At 51.1% G+C, this 26,842-nt stretch overlaps 1 protein-coding gene and 2 long non-coding RNA genes across 3 annotated transcripts in view; 1 reads left to right on the top strand and 2 right to left on the bottom strand.

Annotated features, from left to right (window-relative positions):
- Nucleotides 1-59: 59 nt before the first annotated feature.
- Nucleotides 60-292, bottom strand: LOC139038760 (uncharacterized). The gene is made up of 2 exons (XR_011491920.1): nt 226-292; nt 60-93 (listed from the first exon to the last, which is right to left on the bottom strand). It is a non-coding gene; the product is annotated as an uncharacterized lncRNA (long non-coding RNA).
- A 9-nt stretch (nt 293-301) lies between these two features.
- On the top strand, nt 302-26,247 carry RHCG (Rh family C glycoprotein). The gene is made up of 11 exons (XM_070478356.1): nt 302-620; nt 9,494-9,680; nt 13,064-13,214; nt 16,533-16,680; nt 17,462-17,628; nt 19,175-19,312; nt 19,477-19,613; nt 19,940-20,064; nt 20,270-20,343; nt 24,125-24,217; nt 25,801-26,247. The coding sequence occupies exons 1-10, from the start codon at nt 434-436 to the stop codon at nt 24,191-24,193; spliced, it is 1,383 nt and encodes a 460-aa protein (XP_070334457.1). The 5' UTR covers nt 302-433; the 3' UTR covers nt 24,194-24,217; nt 25,801-26,247.
- The window catches only part of LOC139038762 (uncharacterized), a 71,604-nt gene continuing 58,900 nt past the window's right edge, over nt 14,139-26,842 (bottom strand). Inside the window, exon 3 of the long non-coding RNA XR_011491926.1 lies at nt 14,139-19,596. This is a non-coding gene — a long non-coding RNA (uncharacterized lncRNA). The remainder of the gene's footprint in view (nt 19,597-26,842) is intronic.

The raw sequence follows: 26,842 nt of genomic DNA on the forward strand, positions 1-26,842 counted from the left end.
AGAAGAAAAGAAGGTGATGATGGAGGTGGTGATGGTGAAGAGTGATGTCCTGGAATGCCATCTCGGTGGGAGGCTAGGGATCTTTTCCTTTCTCTGTTCACCGGAACAAATCGGGGAAAGCAGTTGCTGCCTGGGATCTGTGGGATGCACAGAGGCTGGGCGCCTTAATCCCTCCTGCCCTCTGCCCTCTGGGTTCCCGCGCCCGCTACCGTCCCCCACCCCCACCCCGATGCGGGGGCCCTTGGGTGCAGGGCAAGCCCGGGGCGGCGGGTCCCCTCGCCGGTTGGGCGAGCGCGCGGGCGGCACCCGGATCAACTGTTCCGCAACCCGACTCAGCCGCCCCGCCCCGCTCCTGCCCCAGGTCTTATAAGCCTGTCCTGCTTCGAGCCTCCAAACTGCCCGCTGCCCGCCCCGGCCAGGCGCCCCCTGCAGCATGATCTGGAACACTAATCTCCGCTGGCGGCTGCCGGTCGTCTGCCTGCTCCTGGAGGTGGTCATGATAGTCCTCTTCGGCGTGTTCGTGCGCTACGACATGGATGCCGATCCCCACTGGGTGGAGGAGAAGGCGATCAAGAACTTGACCACTGACTTGGAAAACGAATTCTACTATCGCTACCCGAGTAAGTCCCGCCACCTTGCAGGTCCACTTTGCAGGTCCCCCTATCCGGGCGAAGGGTCCTGCCTCACCTTTGGGGGGAGCTGCAGGCGGAAATGCCGCCCACATACCCCTGCCCTGCCCCTCTTAGGCTCCCCAGTATGGAGAGACTTCCCAGTGCCTGGAGGTTAAGCTCCGGAAATGGCCAGGCGTACCCAAGCTCCTTTGAACCCGTGAAAACTCAGGAAGAAACACCCTTCAGGTGTCCTCGGAGACCTCCAACCTCCCTTCAGAGAGCCCTTCTTGATGTCTTCAGGAGACCCCAGTGGGTGACCTTGGCTCTCTTGTACAGCTGCGCCCAAACTCTCCACCTTAATAGGATAGTTCCAACGTCAAGGGCTGCAGGGGTGGCTCACTGGCCTACCCGCCCTGCTGGCGTGGAGGACCACAGCACAGCCGTGTTTTGGCTTGGAGAGGGAGAGAGACACCCCTGAATTCCCTGGAATCCGTGGTGCTGTGATTAACAGCATGGCCGGAGAATCACCACACCTCACCTATATCAACCAGGTGGGTGAGCTGTAGGCAAAGGTCAACAATACACAGACTCGATTTCCTCATCTGTCCAATGGGGATAATAATGAGACTTATCCTACAGGAGTGGGGTGAGGCTGGCATGAGACATTGCACATAAATTTCTGGCACTGTGCTGGGCATGGAATCCTCACTTTATAATACAGCAATTACTAGATGAGTACTAAAGGCAGAGGCCCTAGGACTCAGCAGTTAGAAGAACTGGTGCAAGGTTACTTGGGTTGGCCCAACCTCTGGACCCCCAGCCCAGGACTCTCTTCATGCCCTTGTGCTTTCTAGTTTTCCACGCCATCTGCCAACAGCCAATGACAGTCTCTTTCTAACTGTTGGTACTCACATAGTCATGGACCGTTAGTTTTAGAAGGGACCCTAAAGTTCGTCTCCAACAGTCACCTATGCAAACTGATCTTCCCTCCATGACTTTGTTGTTGTTGTTGTTCAGTTGCTCAGTTGTGTCTGACTCTTTGCACCCCCATGGACTGCAGCACCCCAGGCTTCCCTGTCCTTCGCTATCTCCAAGAGTCTGCTCAAACTCATGTCCACTGAGTTCATGATGCCATCCAATCATCTCATCCTCTGTCACCCCCTTCTCCTCCTGCCCTCCATCTTTCTCAGCATCAGGGTCTTTTCCAATGCCTTGGCTCTTAGCATCAGGGGACCAAAGTTTTGGAGCTTCAGCTCCAGCATTAGTCCTTCTAGCGAATATTCAGGGTTGGTTTCCTTTAGGATTGATTAGTTTGATCTCCTTGCTGTCCAAGGGACTCTCAAGAGTCTTCTCCAGCACCACAGTTTGAAAGCATCAATTCTTTGGCACTCAGCCTTCTTTATGGTCCATCTCTCACATCTGTACATGACTATTGGCAGTGTTATGACTCCCATTTCACAGACCAGGAAACTGAGGCCAGAGACGGGACATGTCTTGCAAAAGCCACTCATCCAGAAACCTAGTAAGCCAGAGTAGGAGCTCCAGGGACCTGAACCCCGCCTCCTGGACTGCTCTCCCTTTCATCTCACCTTTCTGCTCTTCTCCTTCCCTACTGGTGGCTGTGACTGGAGTTGGAATGTAGGTGTGGCCCCAAGCCTGGGTTCCCAGGCCTCAAGGCAATTCCCAGGGGCATGGAGTGAGGGCAGTCCCTTTTGGTACTTTCTGGGTTCTTGGCTCCATGCTGTCAACACCTGTGCAGGCTTCGTTCCTGCCCAGAGGATTAGAGGAGTACTCTGGGCATCTCAGTTTTCAGAGAAGTCTAGCTCCAGCTGGCTTAAGCTGGGGCCCAGGGGTGCCTGAGCATGGCTCCCAGGGCATGGGCCCCTTGGCAAATAGCAGGCACAGAACCAGCTGGGGACCGCCCTGGCAGTGCCCTGAAAGCCCAAGCTGCTGAACATGAACTTCCTCCGGGGCTGATGCTCCGGGCAGCGTCTGGGGAGGTTGGCCTGAGGAGAAGCCATCAGAGCCTGGGCTCTCGAAGCTTCCTGGGAAAACAGAGGGAGAAAGGAAAGGACCTCAGGCTGAAGATGCCACCGTTTCAAACACCTGAAGGTCTGGTTCATAAAACTGAGGCAGCAAGGTTCACCCTGCGCTCCTGGGAACCTAAACCTCAGATTCGTGCATTCCTCAAGCAGAGGGCAGTGTAGCCTGGTAGTTGACTTTGGAATTAAACAGATATGGGCCCATCACTTTAAATGGAGTAAAGTGAAATTGTTAGTCGCTCAGCTGTGTCTGACTCTTTGTGACCCCATGGACTATAGCCCACCAGGCTCCTCTGTCCATGGGATTCTCCAGGCAAGAATATTGGAGTGGGTTGCCATTTCCTTTTCCAGGGATCTTCTCAACCCAGGGATTGAAGCCAGGTCTCCTGCATTGCAGGCAGCTTCTTTACCATCTGAGCCACCAGGGAAACCCAAAGTAGATTAAGCCACCTCCCTAATCACACCGAGTCTGAGTATGCCCATCTGTGAAGTGGGAATGTTATTTAATGCACAGAAACTCTTGGAAGATTGAAGATAATGGGTAGCCAGGAGGGCTTGTCTCATAACAGGAATCAGAGGACAGTAAACGCTGGTATCAAGCTTCCTCAGAAGGGATTGATGCTGTTGCTGAAGATGTTTAAGTGCAGGCTTAGCATCTATTTAGTGATGTGTCTTCCCTGATAGCTCAGTTGGTAAAGAATCCAGCTGAATTGCGGGAAACCTGGGTTCGATCCCTGGGTTGGGAAGATCCCCTGGAGAAGGGCAAGGCTACCCACTCCAGTATTCTGGCCTGGAGAATTCCATGGATGTGTCCATGGGGTGGCAAAGAGTCAGACACGACTGAGCGACTTTCACTTCACGTCACTTCAGTGATGTGGCCAAGGAATATCTCTGTGAACATGAGTTTGAACTACTATAGCATTTAAATTCCTTTGTGCTCTCCCCACTTGTTCAGTCACTAAGTCATGTCCAACTTTTGCAACCCCGTGGACTGTACCCCACCATGGGATTCTATCACATGGGACAGATCCCATGGGAATCTGTCCATGGGATTCTCCAGGCAAGAATACTGGAGTGGGTTGCCATTCCCTTCTCCAGAGGATCTTCCCAACCCGGGGATCAAACCCGTGTCTCCTGCGTTGGCAGGCAGATTCTTTACCACTGAGCCACCAGAGAAGCCTTCTTCCTACTCACAAGCACTTTTTGCATGCTCTATCAGATGAGGAGTGTATTTGTTTCTATTTTATGTTGCCAGGGATGGAGCTTAGAGATTTTCCCAGCTGGTCAGTGGCACAGGCAGGGGTGAGGCCAAGCCCTCACACTGCACAAAACCTGCTTCCCCCAGTCTCTGTGGCATTGCCACTCCTCATCCACCTGCCCAGGAAGTTTTGCAGTGATGGGATGGTTCTGTGTCTGGCTCCGAGTTGTGGGAGAGGTGGACACAGAGCCTTGGGGAATTGAGGGACTGGCCAGCGGACTTGAAAGGCAACAGTTTAGGCTGGGCTGGCCTGTAGAGCCTGGAAAGGGCCGGTCCCCTTCCCAGGAACGTTGGAGAGAGAGCTGCTGTCGCCCACCAGCATAGGAAACTTGATCCTCAGATTTCAGAAATTTTCAAAACTTGGCCTTCATCAGACCACCCCGAGAGAGAAAAGTGAGCCAGGAAGGGGTCGCAGAACAGCTGTGTACTGGCGTCCCCTGGTGGCCGCTCTCAGAACTGGCCTCCAGGAGGCAGGCTCGCCCCTCCGGGACCTGCCATGGTGGAGGGAGCCTGCCTGGCTGCTTGGGGCACTCACTACAGGCTGGGGAAAGTAACGGAAGAGAGGCGTTGTCTTATCAACTTCCACCGACCCCCAGCAAGTCGCCAACCCGATGCAAAGCACCTGGTCAGTCTTGAAAGAGAAAAAGAGAAGTAGTAATTAATATAATTAAGCAATTGCTGAGGAGGAGAAGGGGACGACATGATGAGATGGTTGGATGGCATCACTGACTGGATGGACATGAGTTTGAACAAGCTCCAGGAGATAGTGAAGGACAGGGAAGCCAGGTGTGCTGCAGTCCATGGGTCACAAAGAGCCAGACATGACTGAACGACTGAACAACAGCAAGCAATTGCTGAGGAATCAGGCTTATGCCCAGGGCTTTGATTGGATGACATTAAATGTGTACCACACACCTCTGAGTTTTGTTACTATTCCTCATTTTACAGAAGAAGAAACTTGAGGTCAAAGAGGTTATGTCCTTGCTAAAGGTCATACAATCTGGACCTTCAGACCATTTTTTAAACAAAATATTTATTATTCATTTATTTGGCTGCCCCGGGTCCTAGTTGTGGCATGTGGGATCTAGTTCCCTGACCAGGGGTCGAATCCAGTACCCCTGCATTGAGCGCAAAACGTCTTAGCCCCTGGATCATCAGGGAAGTTCTGGACCATTGCTATTAAAAGCATTTTCAGTAGCATCAAAGGCGTTTGGCAGTCAATCCTAAAGGAAATCAACTGTGAATATTTATTGGAAGGACTGATGCTGAAGCTAATACTCTGGCCTCCTAATACTAAGAGTCAGGTCATTGAAAAAGACTCTGATGCTGGGAATGATTGAGGGCAGGAGGAGAAGGGGGCAACAGAGGATGAGATGGTTTGATGGCATCACCAACTCAATGGACATGAGTGTGAGCAAACTCTGGGAGACAGTGAAGGACAGGGAAGCCTGGTGTGCTGCAGTCCATGGGGTTGCAAAGAATCGGACACGACTTAGTGACTGAAAAACATTCGTATTTCAGTAAGGACCAATTTAGGAGATAGAAGGGAGTAAGAGAGCAAATAAGGAAGGTGCGGAAAGAGAGCAAAGCTGGAGTCTGCGCGCCTGAGGTTGGGGGGCAAGAAACATATCCACAGAAGAGTTAGAGACAGAGGCCAGGACAACCGGGGAGTCACAGAGAAGGACAGAAAACCGGCAAGGTGGGGACCAGCAGGGAGAAGTGATGAGAAGCTGTGCGCTCTCTGCTCTTTCGCCGCAGGCCACGGGGAGAACTGAAGGCAGCCCCCAGGAAGGCAGCCTCCAGGCTCTTGAGCCCCGATCCCTGCCCGCCTGCTTCCCCCACCTCCAAACAGCTCACACTTCTCACTATGGAAGTCTGCGATGCTACCTTTTCCCAGGGTTTCCCCTCACCTCCCTGCCAGCACCGTCCCTGTCTAATCTGCTCAGTTCCGGACCAGCCAGTGCTCAGCTCCTGTCTCCCGCTCATCATTCCAACTCCCAGCCCTGTGTGCAGATCTGCCGGACCTCAGACCCCAGCTCCAGCCCAAATGGCCAGGCTCCATTGCGCCCACACTACCCCGCCTGACGCTCACCGCCACCACCCACCCCCGGGGTCATGGGGTCATTTCAAACTCCCATGACCAGCCCTAGACCCAGCACCTCCCTCCCTCCCCGGCAACCTCTTCCTCCTTCCCTGTGTTTACCAACAGTGCTGCCAGCTCCCCTCCCTGCTTTCATAACTGTGGTCTAAAGGTGTCTCCTCCCTCTTTCTCCAGTTTGTCACCCATCAGTTCTTCCCAAGAGTCGCCGTGACCCTGTGGATGGCGCTTCACATATGTTAGCTCAGTTTCCTCCACAACAGAAACACGATAAACCATGAAACATGATAACAACACAAAATCAGCCTCACACACTGTGAAACCCAAGCCAAGCTGCTGTTTGTTTGTGTAAGTCTGCGCAAAAGAAGCTCAAAGCTCAGAGCACCGTGCTGGGGCGAGACCCACAGCTCTCTTGCATCAGCTTCTGTGCCCTCAACCCTTACCCAGCCTCAGGGAAGCCTGCAGGGGAGACAGATGAGGGCAACAGGGGAGGGGCAGGATAGCCTAAGCATCGCTGCCCGCCTGCACTGTGGCTGGCCAGGCTGCTGTGGACATCAGGGCCTAACTACCCAGTGGGTAGGAGACATCAGATAGGAGAGGGTCTGCAGTCTCCCCTGATGGTGAAGTGCCACCTGGGGCCCTTGGCTGCTGCTCAACTGGCATATCTGGCTACACCTGAGATCACAACAGTAATTATTCATTCATCCCTTCAGGGATATTTATGGAGCATCCACCTGGAGAATGCCCCTAGGCAGTGGAGAATCCCAGCATGAACCAAACAGACTTGGCCTGGACTCCTGGGGCTTCCCTGGTAGCTCAGCGGTAAAGAATCTGCCTGCAATGCAGGTTCAGTCCCTGGGTCAGGAAGATCCCCTGGAGAAGGAAATGGCAACCCACTCCAGTATTCTTGCCTGGGAAATCCCATGGACAGAGGAACCTGGCGGGCTACAGTCCATGGGGTCACAAAGAGTTGGACATGGCTTAGCAAATAAACCACTGCCACCATTTGACTCCTTGGAACTTTAAAGTCTAGTGGGCTAGACAAACAAACCTAACTACCTAACTACAAATTGTTGTAAGAACTAGAAAAGAAAGAAGAAGGTGTCATGAGGGAGTGAACCAACTTGAAACCCAGGGGTCTGGAAGGCCTCTGTGATGAGGTGACTTTTTGCTGAGATCCACAAGAAGAGATGGAGAAGGAAATGGTAATCCACTCCAGTAGTCTTGCCTGGGAAATCCCATGGACGGGGGGACCTGGCAGGCTACAGTCTATGGGGTCACAAAGAGTCAGGCAACGACTGAGCGACTAAACAAGAAGTTGCTGGCCATTCTGCGGGAACAGCGTCCCACATGGAGGGACCACCACAGGCAAAGAGCCAGAGTGAGACTGAGCAGGGGGAGGCCAGGGCGGCTGGGGCACGGGAGGGAAGGAAGGGCCGCGGAAAGGAAGGAGGAGGAGACTGGTGGGTGGGGCCAGGCCAGGCTCGGTGAGCCCTGCAGTTCTCTTTTATTCAAAAACTTTTAATTGGGAAATCATTTCAAATTTACAAAGAGCTGCTAAAACAAAAATAGTACAAAGAACACTGTATACTCTATTTAACTCCCATTAAGCATCTCTCTCTTTTCCCACATAAAAGCAAGCACATACATACAGTTCTTTTCCCCTGAACTGAGAGTCCGTTATACATATTGCGGTCTGGCCGCCTTAATACTCCACTGTTTCCTAAGGATAGAGGCATTCTCTTCCATCACCACAGTAGTCAACTTCATGAATTTACACTGTATGCTACTTTAATATACTGTCCCTATATAATTTTGTCAGTGGGTCCATTGAAAACCTTTGTGGCATTCCCCTGTACCCGCACCCACTCCCTACCCCAGCCAAATCCAGGATCCCATCTAGGGTCAAGTATTGGATTTATTTGACCTGTCTGTTTAGCCTCTTTAACCCAGAACATTCCTGTGTTGGTAAAGCACCTAGCACAGTGTCTGTCCCATAATAGATGTTCACAATGGGCAGCCTTTCTTTATCTTGTAAGACACTGATATTTTGAGTCCAGTCCTCCCCTTTCTAATAGCATGTTCCTTTGGTGTTTCCTCATGATTAGATTGGGATTATGCCTTCTCAGCCAGAGCACCACATAGGTGATGTGTCTTTTTCAGAATATCTTCCTGAAGGTGCACAATGTCCGCGTGTCCCACACTGGTGATGTTAATTTTGATCACACCATCAAGATGTTGCCCGATTTCTCCACTATATGGTTACCGGATGTTTTTTCACCCTCATTTACAACTCACAAGCAATCTAAAGGGAGACTCCTTTAAGACACCACACAAGTACCTTGCTCTTCCTCAAAAGTTGTCCCTGGATTTTAACATCCAGTGATGAAATTTTCATTGTGAAAATTATGATTTTTCCAACTTCAGTGCTCATTCCACATTTAACTGTTGGGCTGTCAGCATTCTGTTGTAAGCAAGAACCCTCTCTGCTACCTCTCTCTTTTTTAAAAACAGCTGTTCCTGTTTGTTATGGTTTTCATTTGTTATGGTACCTAATTATTTTGGCCAGTCAAGGGACTCCTAGGCCAAGTGAGACTAACTTCTCCACAGTAGACGAATGGAATTGCGTGGGTAAGGCTCTTGGTGAGGGCAGTGAAAGGGGGCTGTCATCTCTCAACAGGGGTGCCCCGGCATTCCTTGGCCTTAAAACCCAGTGGTCTGAGTGGTCTAAAGTGGGGGTCTCACCTCCATCCCCCCAGCCCAGTCCACCCCAAAGGCATTTTTTCTTCTAATTGAAGTATGCTGGTGCTACTGCTAAGTCGCTTCAGTCATGTCCGACTCTGTGCGACCCCATAGACGGCAGCCCACCAGGATCCCCCGTCCCTGGGATTCTCCAGGCAAGAGCACTGGAGTGGGTTGCCATTTCCTCCTCCAGTGCATGAAAGTGAAAAGTGAATGTGGAGTTGCTCAGTTGTGTCAAGACTCTTCGGGACCCCATGGACTGCAGTCTACCAGGCTCCTCTGTCCATGGGATTTTTCCAGGCAAGAGTACTGGAGTGGGGTGCCATTGCCTTCTCCAAATTGAAGTATAGTTGATACACAATGCTATGTTAGTTTGTGGTGTATAGCAAAGTGATTCAGCTATACATATATATAAATACATTTTTTTCATATTCTTTCCCATGAGGGTTCATTATAGGGTATTGGCTACAGTTCCGTGGGCTATACAGTAGGACCTCATTGTTTCTCTGTCGTATGCATAGCAGTTCGCATCTTATGACGTGAGGGGTAGTGGTGGCTCTTCTACTCGCAGTAGCAGTCATAATTGCTGCAGGAGCCTCAGGATCCAGATGTAGGGGTGGCGGGATGGGGGTTGGAGGGTGGCCCAGGTCCGGCCAGTGGTGGACCGCGCTGGGCCAGACGCAGGGCTGCAGCGGGGGGCTTCGCTAGGCCACCGGGACTCGGGGCTGTGTTCTCCCCACAGGCTTCCAGGACGTGCACGTGATGATCTTCGTGGGCTTCGGGTTCCTCATGACCTTCCTGCAGCGCTACGGCTACAGCTCCGTGGGCTTCAACTTTCTGCTGGCGGCCTTCGGCATCCAGTGGGCGCTGCTCATGCAGGGCTGGCTTCATTCCTTCGACGGAAGCTACATTCTGGTGAACGTGGAGAAGTGAGCGCGGCTCGGGCCGGGGGCGGGGCGCGGGGGCGGGGCCCGAGCGGGAGGCGGGGCCGGGGCGTGGCCCGGAGGCTTGGGGCTGTGAGGAGCTGGGTCTTCATCCAGCCAGGGTACGCAGGGGCCCTGCGACATACACCCCCCACTCCCAACACACACACACACACACACACACTCACTTCCTGATCAGTGAGTCTCCAGGGTGGGAGTTCTCATGGTAACCAAGTGCTGTTGGAGGGTGTTCTTCCTCCTAAGACACAGGCTGCTGGGATGCAAGGCCTCTCCCCAGGGTCCAAGTCTGGACTCCGATCTGACACGTCAAACATCAAAACTTGCCCTGAGAGACCTCAGGCCATAGGACCCACGAAGGGGAGGGAGTGGGTGGCAGGCAAGAGGAAGGAGTGTGGTACTGCCTGAACCAGCCTCCTTAGGTTCATTGTAGAGGGAATACTGAATGGGGAATCCGGTTGCCTGTGTCCCCACCCAGGGAACAGAGCAAAGAGCTGTGAGGCATGTGTGGAGTCCTAGGGCTGAAGCCCCTCTCTGCCTCAGCCTCCAAGGGGGCCCCTAATCCCTATCTCTTCTCACCTCCATCCTCATCACTTTTGTCTGTGATAATCTTTTGGTCTGATAAGTACTACACTCCCTTCTATCAGGGAACTCAGCCCCTCCCTCTGTCTGAAGAGACCTCCTAGGAGCCTTAGCATGTTTCTCCCCTCAACACCACCACCAGGTTATACAGTAAATTTGCCACCTTACCAAAAACCAACTTGCCAAGCAGTCATCTCACTGAATGACTCATTTCTCAAACTCTCCAGCCAGGGAAACCTAAGAAACTTACACAACAGTTTCCACTGCATGGTACAAAATCAACAGCCTTTGGGAGATTTCCCCCCTCCCTTCTCTTTCTAGTCAAGGTTTGGTTTATTGAAGGCTCTTCTTTAAGTCCAGTTAGTTTTCTATTTCTGTAGACATATGACAAGTTTGGCTAAAGAAAAGTACATTTCATAACTTGAGAAAGTTGTCGTTGGTGTGTAAAAACAAGCATTCATTAGCCTGCTTGGAAAACCAAATCCACAGAAAGGGTTTAGAGGCAAATTGGTACAAAACCACGTTTTTGAAAACATTTATTTTTAATTGGAGAATAATTGCTTTACAATATTGTGTAGGTTTCCACCGCACATCACATGAATCAGCCATAGGTATACTTATGCCCCTTCCCTCTTGAACCTCCCTCCCCAAAACTACATTGAAAGTGCAAATCCCTGCTGTCACATACAGGGCACCAATCAGATATCATAGGCCAGGGGCCTGAAATTTTAAACATATGACAAATACTTGCAAAATATTAATTCATTTGAGCCAGTTAATGGATTTATAAATTAAGAGAAACAGGAAAAATAGTCAACTAGGTAGAAAATGTTTTGGAACCAAGAAGTCAGTTTTTTTGTATATGAAATCTATGACATACATGCATATCACTCTACTGTATAAGATACACAGGAAATTGTCATTCCAAAAGCCATAGACCCAAAGTATAAAAGTGCCTGTGATATATTTAATTGGCCACCACAGCAAAATAACTATGGCTAAATGCAAAACAGAAGTATAGAGCTTTTTTAAATGTTCAAAGGAAATTATTACAAACTTTTGTGGGTTAAATTTTTTGAACCAGTTATTTAACAAGTTAGCCACTTGACAACTTGAGTTTTGGCAACTTGGTTTTTGGGGAAATGATTTTCAGCAACTTAGCTGGAGCCGATTTCTGGTGCCCAGGGCTGAGATGAACATGTTGCCCCCTAGACCTCAGCTGAGGATCCTTCTCCTAGCTTCTGTCCTGTCCCTGCTGAAGAGTCCCAGATCCCACCTGTCCCTCCAGGGTTGTTCCCCAGACTCAAGGAGGAACTGTGTGCTCCTCAGCCTTCATTCTCAGGCCTTGCCTGAGATGTGACATCCAGATATCCATCTCCCAGGGGCTGATGGCCCTGCTGTGGGCTTCTGTGCACTCCCTCTCACTCCTTCCTAGGGGGTCATCTCTGCCAGGTGGTCTTCTGGCTGAGTTATGGAAATTTGGGCAAATAACTCGGCCTCTCTAAGTCTCCATTTCCCATCTTTATGATGTGGCTAATAATGGTACCGGTTCCATGGGTCCAGGTGTGATACAGGAGGGCCTGTGCTGCACTGAACAAGCATTGAAGTGCCTGGCACTTAGCACCTGTCATCATTCATTCAGCCAGGCCCGGGGGATGCAGCAGTGAACAAGGCTTATAGTGAAGAGACATTCCAGTGGGCATCCTTTGTCTGGGGAGGGACCCTGAGGGGACGGTGCCCCGCCCCCACTCCACACACTGTCCCTACCATCAGCTGGCTTCTTACTTCTCACTTCCCGATTCACACACACACACACACACACACACACACACACACACTTGAGTATGGGGGAGGGGGCTCCTGTGGCTGTGACTGCCTTGAGGAAGTGGTAGTCCCTGCTGTCTTTACGAGGACCCTGGTTGACAACGCTCATGGCTTGGAGGCCACACTGAGAGTCTGCCTTGGACTCCAGGACAGCTTTGCTGCTGGCAGGCCCCAAGGAGACCTGGGTTAGGCACAGCGGGCATGTGGATAGAATCAGGATCCCCTCTGACCACATGGCATGCCTCTGTTGGCTGGCTGGGTTTTCAGGGTCCAGACTTAAGGAGGGCCTGCACGCTCCTTGGCCTGCATTCTCTCTGTTGGCCTTCCCGTCCCCTCTCTCCACCCAGCCCCCAGCTCCCTACTGCCTGCAGGAAGGTCTTTCCTTCTTCCCTGGACATAGATCCTCTCTCCCAGGTAAGGTGAAGAGCAGGTCATGATGACTCAAACCCAAGCAAGGCCCTGGTAGCCAGCAGGAGAAGTGTGTGTAGAGAGAAGGATTTGGAGGCAGAGACCACATCTGGTTAGAGGTATTGGGGAAGGCTTCCTGAAGGAGGTGGTGGGTGAGAAGAGGTTTTGGAAGGACAGGTAGAAAATGAAGGGCAGGACAAGGTCACAAATATGGACTGGACCATATTCAACAGCAGCAGCCAGATCACTTGGGTGCCTTGAGTACAAGCTGCCTGCAAGGAAGGAGGTGGGACCTGAGTTGGGCCCTCAAAGGAAGGGTGTGGTGGCATCTAGTATGTGCCACTGCTGTGCTGGATACTTCACAGGCTATTTCTTTGCATTCTTAGAGTAGCTCTAAGATGCTATGTGCCCGTTACCACAGATGGTGAAACCAAGGCTCAGCAAAGTTAGACCACAAGCCCAAACCCACAGGTGACCAAAGTTCAGATTCAACCTCAGAGCTTGAGTGCCACTTCTTGCTGTGGCCTCAGCCCCTCCCCTGACCTGTCTCCCCACAGCCTCATCAATGCGGACTTCTGCGTGGGCTCTGTCTGTGTGGCCTTTGGGGCAGTTCTGGGCAAAGTCAGCCCTGTCCAGCTCCTCATCATGACTCTCTTGCAAGTGACCCTCTTCTCAGTGAATGAGTACATTCTTCTCAACCTGTTAGAGGTGAGCAGAGCTCAGAACAGGGATGGCGGTGGAAGGGGCACTTGGGGGGACAGGAAGGTGACAGAGAAAGAAAGGACTGGGGAGACAAGCCAGCTGGATTCAATTCAAGTTTGACCAGTCACTTAATCTTCTGAGTCTCAGTTTCCCCAGCTGTAAAGCAGGAGAAATGACATATATTGAGCATCCACCTGGTACATCAATCCAGCAACTAGACAGAGCAGAGGTTCCTCACGTGTTGGTTTTCTTCCTCCTTTCTCTTTCCGGCACATCAGAGGGAAAGAATGGGATGTTGCTGCGCATCATCTTGCGCACACAAATTCCCAGATTGCTCTGCCAAAAAAATGACCCAGTATACTGAGGGGGCTCATCTGTAAGAAAAGTTCCCAGGGAAGTGGCCAAAGCAGACATGTACAGTTGCACAGGTGGCACACTGCACAACTCTGGAGGTGCCGTTCACATGGACCTCTATGGCAGGAATGATGTCCCCTGAGGTTGGCTAATTCACTGGCCAAGGTAAAGAGCATCTTAGGCCTCTCCTCTTGTTTAGACACCTTTTTGGCATATTTGCAGGAGTAGGGATTATTCAGGAACCCCATCCCTTTCTCAGTCTCCAACTTCTCTATATTTGGACTCTGCCTAGAAACCCCCAGGGTGTTTTTTTTTTAACAAAGAATTTCTCAGAAACAGGGTGATCAGGACTTGCAGAGTGGTTCCTCAGTATCATCTGGGATCCAGTCTTTTTTGTTTCACTATTTTGAGCACATGATTTCCATTCTTTTTTTTTTTTTTTCTGTGCTGTGCCAAATGTGGGATCTTAGTTCCCCAGCTAGGGATTGAACCCATGCCCTTGCAGTGGAAGCACAGTGTTAATGTTAATCTTGGGACTGTCAGGGAAGTCCCACCCCCAGGGGTTTTGCTTTCAGACCACCCTACATTCAGTCACTCATTTTGTCTTTTTTTTTTTTTTTTTGGCCATGCCAGGTGGCATGTTAGTTCCCTTACCAGGGATTGAACCTGTGCCCCCTGCAGTGGAAGCACAGAGTCTTAGCCACTGGACCACCAGGGAAGTCCCTCCCTGTCTTCATCCTTGCCCGACCCACCACCTTGAGCTAGCTAATCTCCACCAGCAGCTGTGGGGACCTGTTAATAATGCATGTAAGACCATTCCTCTGATGAAAACCCTGTTTGTTTGTTTTCTTTTTAAATTTCACTTCAAATCAAATCTAAACTTGTTTTAAGGCCCTACACGTTCTGGCCTCAGCCTTTTCTCTAAGCTTATCATCTACTCTCTCCCCATCTTTCTGTGATTTGACCATATCCCGTGGTCTGCTTTTCAAATACCCAAGCTTGGTTCCACCTCAGGGCCTTTGCACTTACTGTTCCTTTTGCCTGGAGTGCTCATCTCCCTGGTCCTGTTCATTATTGAGGTCTCAGCTGCAGTTTCACCTCTCAGAGAGGCCAGCCCAGGTTCTCCTACCAGTGTTGCCCTCTCCCTTACCTCCTCCTAGTCACTATCCTTGACTTATTTTCTTCGGAGCATTTATCCTTAAGGGAAAATAAGGGTGAAACCTTACCTGTCTGGAGACTCTCTCTATTCCTGGCACCTGGCCCAATGCCTAATAAATTATCAAGAAGTATTTGTCAAGGGAATAATTTTGGATTTACTTGTCAGGCAGTGCTCCAGGCAGTGGGATACAGGAGTGGGCAGGACTCTTTGTTTCTATCCCAAGGAACTCACAATCTAGTGAGGGGGCCAGGAAGCAAATAGACAATGACCAGACAGTGAGACAAGGATGGAGTTCCAGGGCTAGGTGCCCTGTGGGGGGGGGAAGAGGACCTGAGCCAGCATATAGCAGGCCAGGGAGGCTTCCCGGAGGAAGTGTTGTTAAAGCCAGAAGTCAAGTAGGAGATAATCAGGCAAAGGAGTGAGCAAAGGTATTTGAGGCAGAGGGAATGGGGGTGGGGAGCTAGGGAGGGGAGGAAGGAGCATGGATCATCAAGACTTTCTTAGACTGTATTAAAGAGTCTCACCTTTATTGTGAGGGCAATCGGGAGCTATGGAAAGTTCCAGGCAGGAGAGCAGCATGGTCAAATGCATGTTATGGAAGTGTCACTTTGGCTGTGGTGAAGAGAACAGTTGGAGGCAGAGAGTCTAGTTAAGAAGCTGTGTTAGTCACCCTGGTGAAAAGTAATGGGACTGGGTCTGGCCTAGGACAAAGAGAAGAAAGTGGGCAATGTGAGTTATAAAAATGGTGAATAAACCAGCCTTGGAGACTGGTTGGGGTGGGCAGAGAGAAAGAAGCTAGGCTAGATGAGGGGGTACACAGGGGAGTCAATAGATGAGATCTGAAATTGGCTGAGAAGTGGTACCTTGGGTGTGAGTTTAGAGGCAGAAAAGGTTTCTTTGACCCTCAAAACCCCTCTCCGATCTGCTGCAGAAATTCCCTCAAATGCATGACAGTGTTTGGGCCTCTCCTGCAGCCAAGTTGAAACACAGGAATCGCTGCTAACAATTAAGGAGCACTTGCCCTTGCCTGGGCCCTGCTCTGAATGCTTCACATGGGTTATCTCATTCACTCCTTCTCTCTGAGCTAGGCACAGTTATTACTCCCATGTTACAGATGAGAAAACTGAGACTCAGAGAGGGTAAGGGGCTCCCCCGAGGTTACACAGCTTGTAGAGGCACCCACCAGGCTGGGAGTCAGGAAAGAGGTATGTCAACAATTCAACAACTAGCCCTGTGACATTGGATGACACGCTTACATCTCTGGTTGGGTTTCCCATCTAAAGGGAAGAAGCAGGTGTATGATTTTTTTTTTAATATTTATTTATTTATTTTGGCTGTCCTGGGCTGTCACTGCTGTTCAGGCATTTCTTTAGTTGCAGCGAGCGGGGGCTCCTCTCCGTTGCAAAGTATGAGCTTCTCATTGCGGTGGCTCCCCTTGTGCGGCACGGGCCCTGGGGCACAGGTTCAGTAGCCGTGGGGCATGGGCTCAGTTTCCCTGTGGCATATGGGATCTTCCCAGACCAGGGATTGAACCCATTTCTCCTGTACTGGCAGGCAGATTCTTAACCACAGGGAAGTTCCCCACTTTAATTTTCATTGAAGTATAGTTGAGGAGGGGATCCCCGCTTCCTCCCCTTCCCAGTTGATGGGTCTGCCAGGGCCCCGGGCTTCCTTCTGTAGCCTGGACCTCCTTGGAGACAGCTGCACCTCTGTCTGTGTGTGTGTGGGTGGGTGGGTGGGTGGGAGAGTGTCAGAGGAGGGAGGGAGAGGAGGGTCAGACCCTGACAGCACCCTTGTACCCATTCCATCAGGTGAAGGATGCGGGGGGCTCCATGACCATCCATGCATTTGGCGCCTACTTTGGGCTCACAGTGGCCTGGATCCTCTACCGCCCTAACCTAAACCAGAGCGAGGGGAGGAAGAGTTCTGTGTACCACTCGGACCTCTTTGCCATGATTGGTGAGAGCTTCCATAGCGACTGAGGGGGCCCCCGTGATGACCGAGGGCTGCCGTGCTACCCTGGTGGGGGGTGAGGGTCACCATGAGCATTTCAGGCTGCGGTGATCATACCTCATCCCCACATGGTCTGGTGCATGGCTGCCAGTTCCCTTCAGAGGTTGCCTATAGATATTTCAAGGATCCCAGTTACTTGTCCCTTTTCCCCATGGGGCTGGAAGAAGTCGGACACTCATCCTGCTCAATGCAGAAGTCGGTCACTCATCCTCAAATGCCCCAGGGCAGACACAGTGATAACCAGGAAGTGCGTCCATCCCTGATCTCAGCAAGGTGTACGTGCCTATTTCCTCTGTCCTTTCATTCCAGAGAGCACATATCAGCTACCTTCTCTGGTCTCTTAAAACCCAGCCCTACCTTCAAGGAGCTCCAGACAGGGTAGTGGAACAAGTGGCTATGCTACTTGATTATCTCCCTACAGTGGAGAAAAAGATTCTCCCTCAAGGTGCCTGGGAAGCAGGGTGGGAGGCATCTCACCCAGTTATGGGGTCAGGGTAGACTTCCTGGAGCTGAGTGGAAGGCTATGACGGCATTAGGTAGTGAGTAAGGCAGGGAAGGCCTTCTAAGATGAGCCCCTAGCACGAATAAAGTTCCAGGGGAGGGAAATGGCTGGGGCGTGTGTCATTTGATATCTCTGGAGCTAAAGGACAGCATGTCTGTCCGAGCTCCGTCAAGCCCATCTAACGCCCCTTCTCCCGGTTCCACCGGCCCTGTCTGGTCTGGCCAGGCACCCTCTTCCTGTGGATGTACTGGCCCAGCTTCAACTCGGCTATATCCAACCACGGAGATGCTCAGCACCGGGCGGTCATCAACACCTACTGCTCCCTAGCAGCCTGCGTGCTCACCTCCGTGGCGCTCTCCAGCGCCCTGCATAGAAAGGGCAAGCTGGACATGGTGAGTGGGGTGGGGGCGGGCGAACCTTGGGGGAAGCTGTGGCCACAACTCCCTGTGCCCAGTGGGCGCTGATCACCGCGCCCTGCCAACAACTCAGTGAAGCAGGCAGCATAAGCATTATCGCACCCATCTTGCAGATGAAGAAACTGAGGCCCCGAGAGAAATGATTTATCCAGATGATGCAGCTGGCTTTAGGCAGAGCCCAGAACCAGATTCGTGGAGGTTCTATCATGCCGGCTGCCCTGGATGGACTGGCTCCTTCTCATCCTCCTCTCCCCACAACCTGGGTGCTGACATTAGTTCTGGACTGAGCAACGCCCCCCCACAAAAAAGCAGCTTCTGGTCCTTCCTAGCTCTGCCCCTACCTGCCGCCTCCACACGCTCAACAGAGAACCCCTTCAAAGCACTTGGGACACGTGGGGCTGCAGTGTTCCCCAGCGTCCTTCATATCATGCCACTGGGCATGTGTTCCTGTCATTCCTGGGGGAGTGATGGGTGTTGGTAGATTTTTCTATAGAAAGAGGACCACCTCTCTCTCTGATATCCTTTTTATTTATTTTTGATTGCACTGGGTCTTCCTTGCAGTGCTGAGGCTTAGTTACTCAGAGGCATTTGGGATCTTAGTTCCCCAGCCAGGGATCAAACCTGTGTCCCCTGCGTTGGAAGGTGGATTCTTAACCACTGGACTATCTGCAAAGTCCCACCATCTAATACTCTGACACTAGCTTCTAGACCCAGGCACCTATGTGCCAAGGTGCTGCTAGGAGTGTGTGTTATTCCGGGACACAGCCTTGAGCCCTGGGATGCACTGGACAGTCACTGTACAGACAGATGGGGACACAGGTGGGGGGGAGAGAATCAGACACACCCCTGTGGGCATGTGCAGCGAGGGACATGGAAGAGGGTGATGGTCAGGGGCTCTGGCTCCACACGGACCCAGATCAAGACACCTTTCTGCCCTTGGCTGGCCGTGTGGTCTTTGATAAGTCCATGAACCTCCCCCGTGCCTTAATTTCCTCACCTGCAAACATGAAAAGGTAACCATACTCGCCTCCTGGGCTTGTTGTGGAGATGAAACATACTCCTCGCAAGCCAGCACCATGGTCCATGGCGCAGGTAGGTCCTCAGACTGTCAGCCGGTGCTCCTGTCGGCTCGCAGATTCTGACGCCAGCACACGTGCGTACAGAGGACCTCAGACACGCGAACCTGGGCACACCTTTGTGTCTGGGCACCCGGATCCAAAGGGGACGTGCAGGTGGGCTGAAGGGCCTCATGGACACATGCACACTGCTCCATGCAGAGAGAAGATGCCCCGAGCGCTAGTGAGAGTGGCAGGTGGACAGACAGCACGGGTGGCTGTCCCAAGCCTGGGCTCAGGCTGGAGTCCTCTGCAGTCTCCTGGCTGGCTGAGATGCATGGGAGCCATCTCTGGCTCCCAGGTGGGCCCCCACACACAGGAGATCAACCTGGGCTCTAGGTCGGCTCCTCCAGGATGCTACTCTGGGAGAGGACTGAGTTCCCGCCTGCTCTGCCTGCCCTGCCCAGGTGCACATCCAGAACGCGTCGCTCGCCGGAGGAGTGGGCCTGGGCACCGTTGCCGAGCTGATGATCCTGCCTTTCGGCTCCCTCCTCATCGGCTTCATCTGCGGCATCGTCTCCACCCTGGGTTTTGTGTACCTGACGGTGAGAGCTCCAGGGCCAGGGACTTGGGGGTGGGAGGGGGGCGGCCGGTCTCTAGGGAGAGGGTGGGGGCTGGGTCTCTGCGTATTTGGGGCTTCCAGAATCCTGGACTCCCCACAGCCTGCCACAGCCCCCTGCCTGGGCAACACTCATCCCCCCGTTTCCAGCCATTCCTGGAGTCCCGGTTGCGCATCCAGGACACGTGTGGTGTTCACAACCTGCATGGCCTTCCTGGCATCATAGGCGGTATTGCGGGCGCGGTGACGGCAAGCATCGCCAGCATTGATCTGTACGGGGAGGAAGGGTAAGAATGGTGGTGGTGCAGGGAGGCTGAGCACCCTCCTTCCTTCTCAGTTCCTCCTTCCTACTGTTCCTCTAGGGCCCAAGACTATCTCTGTCCCCTTTCTCGCCCACTCTGGACCACTATTTCATGGGCCTCTCTCCTCAACCTCTGTCCTTCCATAAGAATCTTAGAGACTGTCTGATCTTTCTAGTGCCCCCATTCTGTAGATGGGAAGGCTAAGTCCCAGAGGTTACTGAGCCTTCGTGTCCACTCACGCATGTGGGGTGACGGCGGGTAGTCACTTGGCCTCTCCAGGGATCCTGACCTGCCCCCTGTCTCTACCACAGGCTTGCCGATACCTTTGGTGTTGAAAGAAGCAAGACAAGCTGGAGCCCAAACATGCAGGGCAGGTTCCAGGCTGCCGGGCTCTTTGTGTCACTGGCCATGGCCCTGGTGGGCGGCATCATTGTAGGTGAGTGGGGGTGACCATGCCAGAGAAGGTTGGGCCCTGTGGTTGGGGGACCCAAGAGTGTGTGCCAGAGGTCACCTGGAGCCCCCAGGAACCCTTTGTCTCTGCACTGATGTCTCTGGGGCCGGGAGGATTTTTCCAGTTGAGGGGAAGGTCTGGGTAGGCAGAGAAGTCATTCTTGACCTCTGGGACCTCCAACTTCCTTTAGGGGTCATTCTGAGATTACCATTCTGGGGACAACCGCCTGATGAGAACTGCTTTGATGATGCAGTCTACTGGGAGGTGAGTTCTACTGGCTTGTCCTGGGGCTTCTCTCCCATGACCCCATCAGCTGGGCTGGGACCTGGGAAGCTGGAAGCTGAGGGTCGGGGGACAGAGCTTGTGTCCTCTGCTCCTTTATCCAGGAGGCTGTCCCCTGGGGGGTTAGAGGCTTCATTCTACAGTGTGTGTGCATGCTCAGTCATGTCCAACTCCTTGCAACCCTATGGGCTGTAGCCTGCCAAGCTCGTCTGTCCATGCGATTTCCCAGGCAAGAATACTGGGGTGGGTGGCCATTTCCTTCTCCAGGGAAATCTTCCCAACCCAGGGATCAAACCCACATCTCCTGCATCGGCAGGTGGGTTCTCTTACTGCTGAACCACCTTGGAAGCCCTCATTCTAGAGCAGTACTTTCCGAAGTATAGTGCTCCCTGGAGCAGCAGCAGCAGCAGCACCTGGGAACTTGTGAGAAATATAAATTCTCAAGTGCTACCCAGACCTCCTGATTTCAAAGCCCAAGGGGCAGGGCCCAGCCCTCTGTCTGCAAGCCCTCCACATGATTCTGATGAAAAACTCATCTGTGAACCAGCCACCTAAGACCAGTGGGCTTGGGCCCTTACATGCACACTGGAATCACCTGGGGGTCTTTAGAAATGTCCCAGATCTCAGCCTCCAGAGACTTGAAGTTCACTGGTCTTGTGTGGGGCCTGGATATTAGCATTGTATTTAAAATTTGCCAGGTGAATCTAATATACAGCCTGGGTTAACAATCACCATGCAATCCTCAGCTTCTATAGCCATAAGAACCACCTGGTGACCTGGTAAAAACTCAGTTTCCCAGACGTTAGCCCAGAAATTCAAGTTCAATAGGGCCTGGACTCTGCATGGGAACTAGCTCCCAGGTGATCTTGTACTGACACTCCCCTAAGCCTCTAGAGCAGCCTCTAGAACAGCACTGGTACAAAATCTAACTTGAGAAACATTGTTCTAGAAGCTGAAAGTCGTAGAATGTCACAGAACTCAGCTTCTTTAAAAATGTGCCACAGTTCGGGCTTTCTGTGACTTCAGGGTGGCCTTCCTCCCCACGAATCATCATGACAGGTATTTGCCTGTGTTAAGAGATGGGGAGTGATACACAGGGTCCTCCTTATCTCCCAGCCTTCCCCCTCATGACAAGGGCAGAGACCTAGCCTGAGTCTGTGGCCCCTGGGACAAGGGTCTGCCTAACATGTTCCTTCTTTTGGCTATTTGTTTTATGATTAAAGTGTGGTTCATTTTCAATATTAAATTAACTTCAGCTGTACAGCATAGTAATTCAACATTTTAATAGATACACTCTAATGTTACTATAAAATAATATCTATATTTCCCCGTGCTGTACAATATATCCTTGTAGCTTATTGATTTCATACATAGTTGCTTGCTGTACCTCTTAATCCCCTACCCCATTTTGACCCTCTTGCCTTCCTTCTCCGTACTGGTAACCTCTAGTTGTTCTGTATATCAGTGAGTATGTTTCTTTTCTGTTATATTCATTCATATGAATATTAATATATTCATATATTCAAAAATATTTATTTTTTAGATTCCATATATAAGTGATAACATACAGTATTTTGTCTTTGGTTTATTTCACTAAGCACCTTCCATGTCCATCTATTTTGTTGTAAATGGCAGAATTTCATTCTTTTTTATAGCTGAGTAATAGTCCACTGTATATCTATATACTCACCACATCTTCCTTTTCCATTTATCTGTTGTTGGGTGCTTAGGTTGCTTCCATATCTTGGCTCTTGTAAATAATGTTCCTGTGTACATTGGCATGCATATATCTTTTCAAATTAGTATTTCCATTTTCATCAGATATATATCCACTAGTGGAATTGATGGATCATATAACAGTTCTGATTTTAGTTTTTTTAAGGAAGCTCTATACTGTTTTCCATAGTGGCTGCATCAATTTACATTCCCACCAACAGTGTACATGGGTTCACTTTTCTCACATCCTCACCAACATTTGTTGTGTGCTTAATTGCTTAGTCAGGTCTGACTCTTTGCGACCCCATGGACTGTAGCCCACCAAGCTCCTCTGTCCATGGGGATTCTTCAGGCAACAGTACTGGAGTAGGTTGCCATACCCTCCTCCAGAGGATCTTCCCAACCCAGGGCTAGAACCCAGATCTCACTGTAGATTTTTTGATGACAGCCATTCTGACAGGTGTGAGGTGATAACTTATTGTGGTTTTGATTTGCATCTTTAATGATTAGCTGGCTCTGTAGTTTTAAAATCATACCAGAAATTTTCAGGATAATCTTAACTAATATCCACTAAAAACCAATATTATGTACATAACTAATAAGCCTTTTAAATTTGCTCTTCTTTAAATTATTTTTAAAATTAAAAAAAATTATTTTTAAAATTAAAACATGAATATAAGCTCATTAAAGGAAAGCCAGAAATAGAGATAAATAGAAATTCCATCACTCATTCAAGCACTATTAATATTTTGGGTATATTTCCTTCCAGCCCCCCCTTTATAAATCTACATGAACTTTTCTTAAATAGCTAAGATGATATTATATTTGATTTCATATCCTGCTCTTTCTCTCTCTATCATAAGAACTGTTTTGTGTTATTACATTATGAATAAACTTTATTTTTTAGCAGCATAATTATTTTCATTCTATATTTGAAGTGGGAACTTAAATTATTTCAGACACCACAATTAGAAACAACACAGATTAAAGTTAATGAAATAAACTAAAAAAAAATGTATCTATTCTATACATAGAAGTTCACTCTTGGTTCTGTTTTTTTTCTTCTTCTTCCTTTTCTGTGGAATTCTAGTTTTCTCATTAGGGATTGAACCCGGGCAGCCACAGCAGTGGACGTGCCAAGCTCTAACCCCTGGACCCCTGGGGAATTCTCTCTTGGTTCTGTTTTGATCATTTACATTGTTGTTGTTTTAGTTGCTCAGGTGTGTCCGGCTCTTTTGTGACCCCGTGTAGCCTGCCAGGCTCCTCTGTCCATGGGACTTTGATCTTTATAACTTCTTCCAAGTTCACACCTTCTCTGTGCTGTATTATCAGCAGTGCTCAGTTTCAAGCCACACAATCCCATGCCGTTGGAAGTAAGCCACCATCAGGCCATTCTCATGGCCCCTGGCCTCTGGCAGTTTACCTGGGAGATGAGGTGACTTCCCAGAGGACAGAGGTGAGGCAGATGTCCCCCAGGAGCACAGGTGAGGACATCTTTAGGATCAAATCTAAGCCTTGAGGCCAAGGCTGGGCTGATCTCCCCCATCCATACTCCATCTACCAGTCCACTTCCGGATGCCCCTACATCCCCACTCCCCACCCCAACCTCACTCTTGGACCATCCTGGCGTTCAGGGAGCTTGCCAAGCTGCCTCATACCTGGTGCATCACTATTCCTCTTTCAAAAGTGCGTTTGGCACAATTGGAATTCCCCCAGGCTGGGTTATCAGCCTCTTGCGTGCATGTACAACTCTTACTGTCACTGTGCACTTCACATGGACCCCTTTCCTTTGCTTTAGTGGGCCAAGGACTGTGTCCTGCTTGGCCTTGCAGTGCCCAAGCACCCTGGACAGTGGCTAACTGAACTAGGAGCAGGACACGTGTGTGGATTGCCCTGCTTCACGGCATGCAAACTGCACGGTGACCACAAGGTGGCGCCCACCACACACCGTTCGCAGTTCCTGGCCTTGCCCAGGCTGTTCTAGTTCCACCAGGGACACCTGCCCCAGGTGGGGCAGGGCCCTCAGAGCCGCCTCCTCTCTCTGCAGATACCCAAGGAGCCGAAAAGCACTGCCCTCCATCCTGAGGATTCCAGCTTCAGGCCCCCAGAACCTTAAACTCCCCGGGCAAGAGAGAAGCAGGTGAGCATGGGTTTGGCTTGTCCGTAGGGGCCCAACTCTGGGAATCAGATGCCACCAGCAAAGGGGCAGAAAGAAAGCATCAAGAACTGACGGTGTGAGCTTCTACCCCCCAGCGTCATGCTGGGGTTGGTGGGAGAGGCACTTGGTGTCAGACCATGTGCCTACTGGATAGACACAGGAATCTGTGGAAGGCATTCTGGACTAGAAAGAATATATGGAAAGTGACCTGGGCGCATCCATGGCTTTGCTGCTTACTGCCTACATGACTTTGAGGATCTCTTCACCCCAGAGACTGAGCCTCAGTTTCCTCATTTGTAAAAATGAAAATGACAGGCCTGGCTCTATTCAGTTGATCAACTCGGGCAAGAATCTGTTTTCCTTCCTTCTCATTCTCCTTCCTCCCCCCCCACCCCCACCCCCATCTACTAACATTTCCTTGTCCCTCTGTGAGATGCACTGAGCCCTTTTTCATGCCTTTTGCACCTGACACCTTGGAGAGCTCTACAAGTGCAACTACTTCCCACTTTTCTAAAGATATTTTTTTTTCTTTGATGTGGACCATTTGTCTAAAAGTCTTTATTGAATTTATTACAATAAGTATTGCATCTGTTTTATGTTTTGTTTTGTTTTATTTTGGCCACAAGGCATGTGGGATCTTAGCTCCCCCACCAGGAATTGAACCTGCACCCCCTGTATTTGGAGGTGAAGTCTTAACCACTGGACTTCCAGGGAAATCCCAACTTCCCTCTTTTTAATGTGTGCATGCATTCATGCTCAGTCGTGTCTGACTGCAACGCCCTGAACTGTAGTCCACAAGGCTCCCTATCCATGGGATTTCCTAAGCAAGAATACTGGAGTGGATTGCCATTTCCTCCTCCAGGGGATCTTTCCAACCCAGGGATAGAATCTGCGTCTCTTGAATCTCCTGCATTGGTAGCTGGATTCTTTATTGCTGTGCCACTTGGGGGCCTTTTTTAGTAGATGAGGAAATTAAGGCTCAGAGAGGTTCAGGTGCTTCAAAGCCAACACAGCACACGTGGAGGAACTGGGGTCTTTCCAGGTCACTATCATTGCTCTTCAGAGAAGGCAATGTCACCCCACTCCAGTACTTTTGTCTGGAAAATCCCATGGATGGAGGAGCCTGGTAGGCTGCAGTCCATGGGGTCGCTAAGAGTCGGACACGACTGAGCGACTTCACTTTCAATTTTCACTTTCATGCATTGGAGAAGGAAATGGTAACCCACTCCAGTGCTCTTGCCTGGAGAATCCCAGGGACGGGGGAGCCTGGTGGGCTGTTGTCTATGGGGTCGCACATTGTCGGACACGACTGAAGTGACTTAGCATCATTGCTCTTACCATAGCTATTTGACCTCCTTGGAGACCAGAGTTTGCAAAGAACTGTTTCTGGGATAAAAGGCTGAGTGATGTGGCAGGAGAGGTTGCTAGGATTAAGGAAAGGGAAAAGCGAGACTCTGACCAGCTGCTTCTGATGCTGCCCATCTCGTCCAGAAAAGGAAAAGGTGCCCGAGGGGCTTTGGGCAGGACTTGACAGTGGCCCGCTGCTCTTGGCTGTCTCCCTGCAGGCTCCACAGATTGTCCTGCTGCTCCCCAAGGAGCCAGTGCTGACCACGCTGGGAACACAAGAGCAAGGCGAGTGGCGCCCCGCCTGGTGGCCTGGTCCAGGGCGCCTCCATCTCCCCCTCCACCTTCATCCCAGGGGGCCTGCCCGAGAATGGAGGAGGAGCTGTAGACAAAGTGGGCATCCAAGCCAGGTTCCAGCTGCAGGAGGCCTGCCACTGGGGGTCTTGGCGGTCACATCCTGAGAAAAACAGGCCGGAGTGGGGCTGGGGCCTGAAGGTGGACCCAAGTCCTCCTCGGAGACAACATAGCTGCCAGTTGTCTGCTGAGCTCTTCCACCCCCTGCCTGCCCATAAGCCAGTGTCTTCCATGCCCCCTGAACCCCCCAGACCTCCCTGTGCCATGCAGATGGCAGCCTCTGTGAATAAACATGCCTGGTGTTCTTTGTAGAATGGGTGTGAATTCTCCAACAGGGCCAGTTTGAGGGGGTGTGAGTTGCTCAGTCATATCCGATTCTTTGCGACCCCATGGACTATAGCCTCTGTCCATGGGATTCTCCAGGCAAGAATACTGGAGTGGGTTGTCATTCCCTTCTCCAGTTGACCTTCCTGACCCAGGGATCGAACCTGGGTCTCCTGCATTGCAGGTGGATTCTTTACCACTGAGCCACCGGGGAAGCTTAAGACCTAAGAAACCTCCAGACTCAGTCCTGACCCTCCATGCCCGGCTGCCACTCACATTGCAGGGAAAACCATCCTGGGCTCATGAGGAAGAATTTGGGGTGCTGGAGTCGGCTCAGCCTGGAGTGCCCCCTAGCAGAGCTCAGCTTTTAGACTGGGCTCTTTCCCCAAGACCCCTCCTTACTTCATTCACATCCAACCACCCCCCAGAAACACCCATTGCATGAGACCATGCCCATGTGCCCTCCATGTGACTGGGCACCCTTTCAAGGGCACTCAGGCAGGGTGAGGGGGTAGGGAGATAGGGCTTTTGTGGTCAACTCCCCCTCCCCCAACCCTTCCCACCTTCCTCCCCGCCATGCCAGTC

Source organism: Odocoileus virginianus, chromosome 16, assembly GCF_023699985.2.
Source record: "Odocoileus virginianus isolate 20LAN1187 ecotype Illinois chromosome 16, Ovbor_1.2, whole genome shotgun sequence".
NCBI classification, from domain to species: Eukaryota; Metazoa; Chordata; class Mammalia; order Artiodactyla; family Cervidae; genus Odocoileus; species Odocoileus virginianus.

Bases quoted from the DNA above. Each gene is read 5' to 3' on its own strand.
- RHCG (XM_070478356.1), top strand. From the start codon at position 434: ATGATCTGGAACACTAATCTCCGCTGGCGGCTGCCGGTCGTCTGCCTG. The intron at 13,215-16,532 runs GTGAGCAGAGCT...CCATTCCATCAG, and splicing joins TTCTTCTCAACCTGTTAGAG to GTGAAGGATGCGGGGGGCTC. The intron at 20,065-20,269 runs GTGAGTGGGGGT...AACTTCCTTTAG, and splicing joins GGTGGGCGGCATCATTGTAG to GGGTCATTCTGAGATTACCA.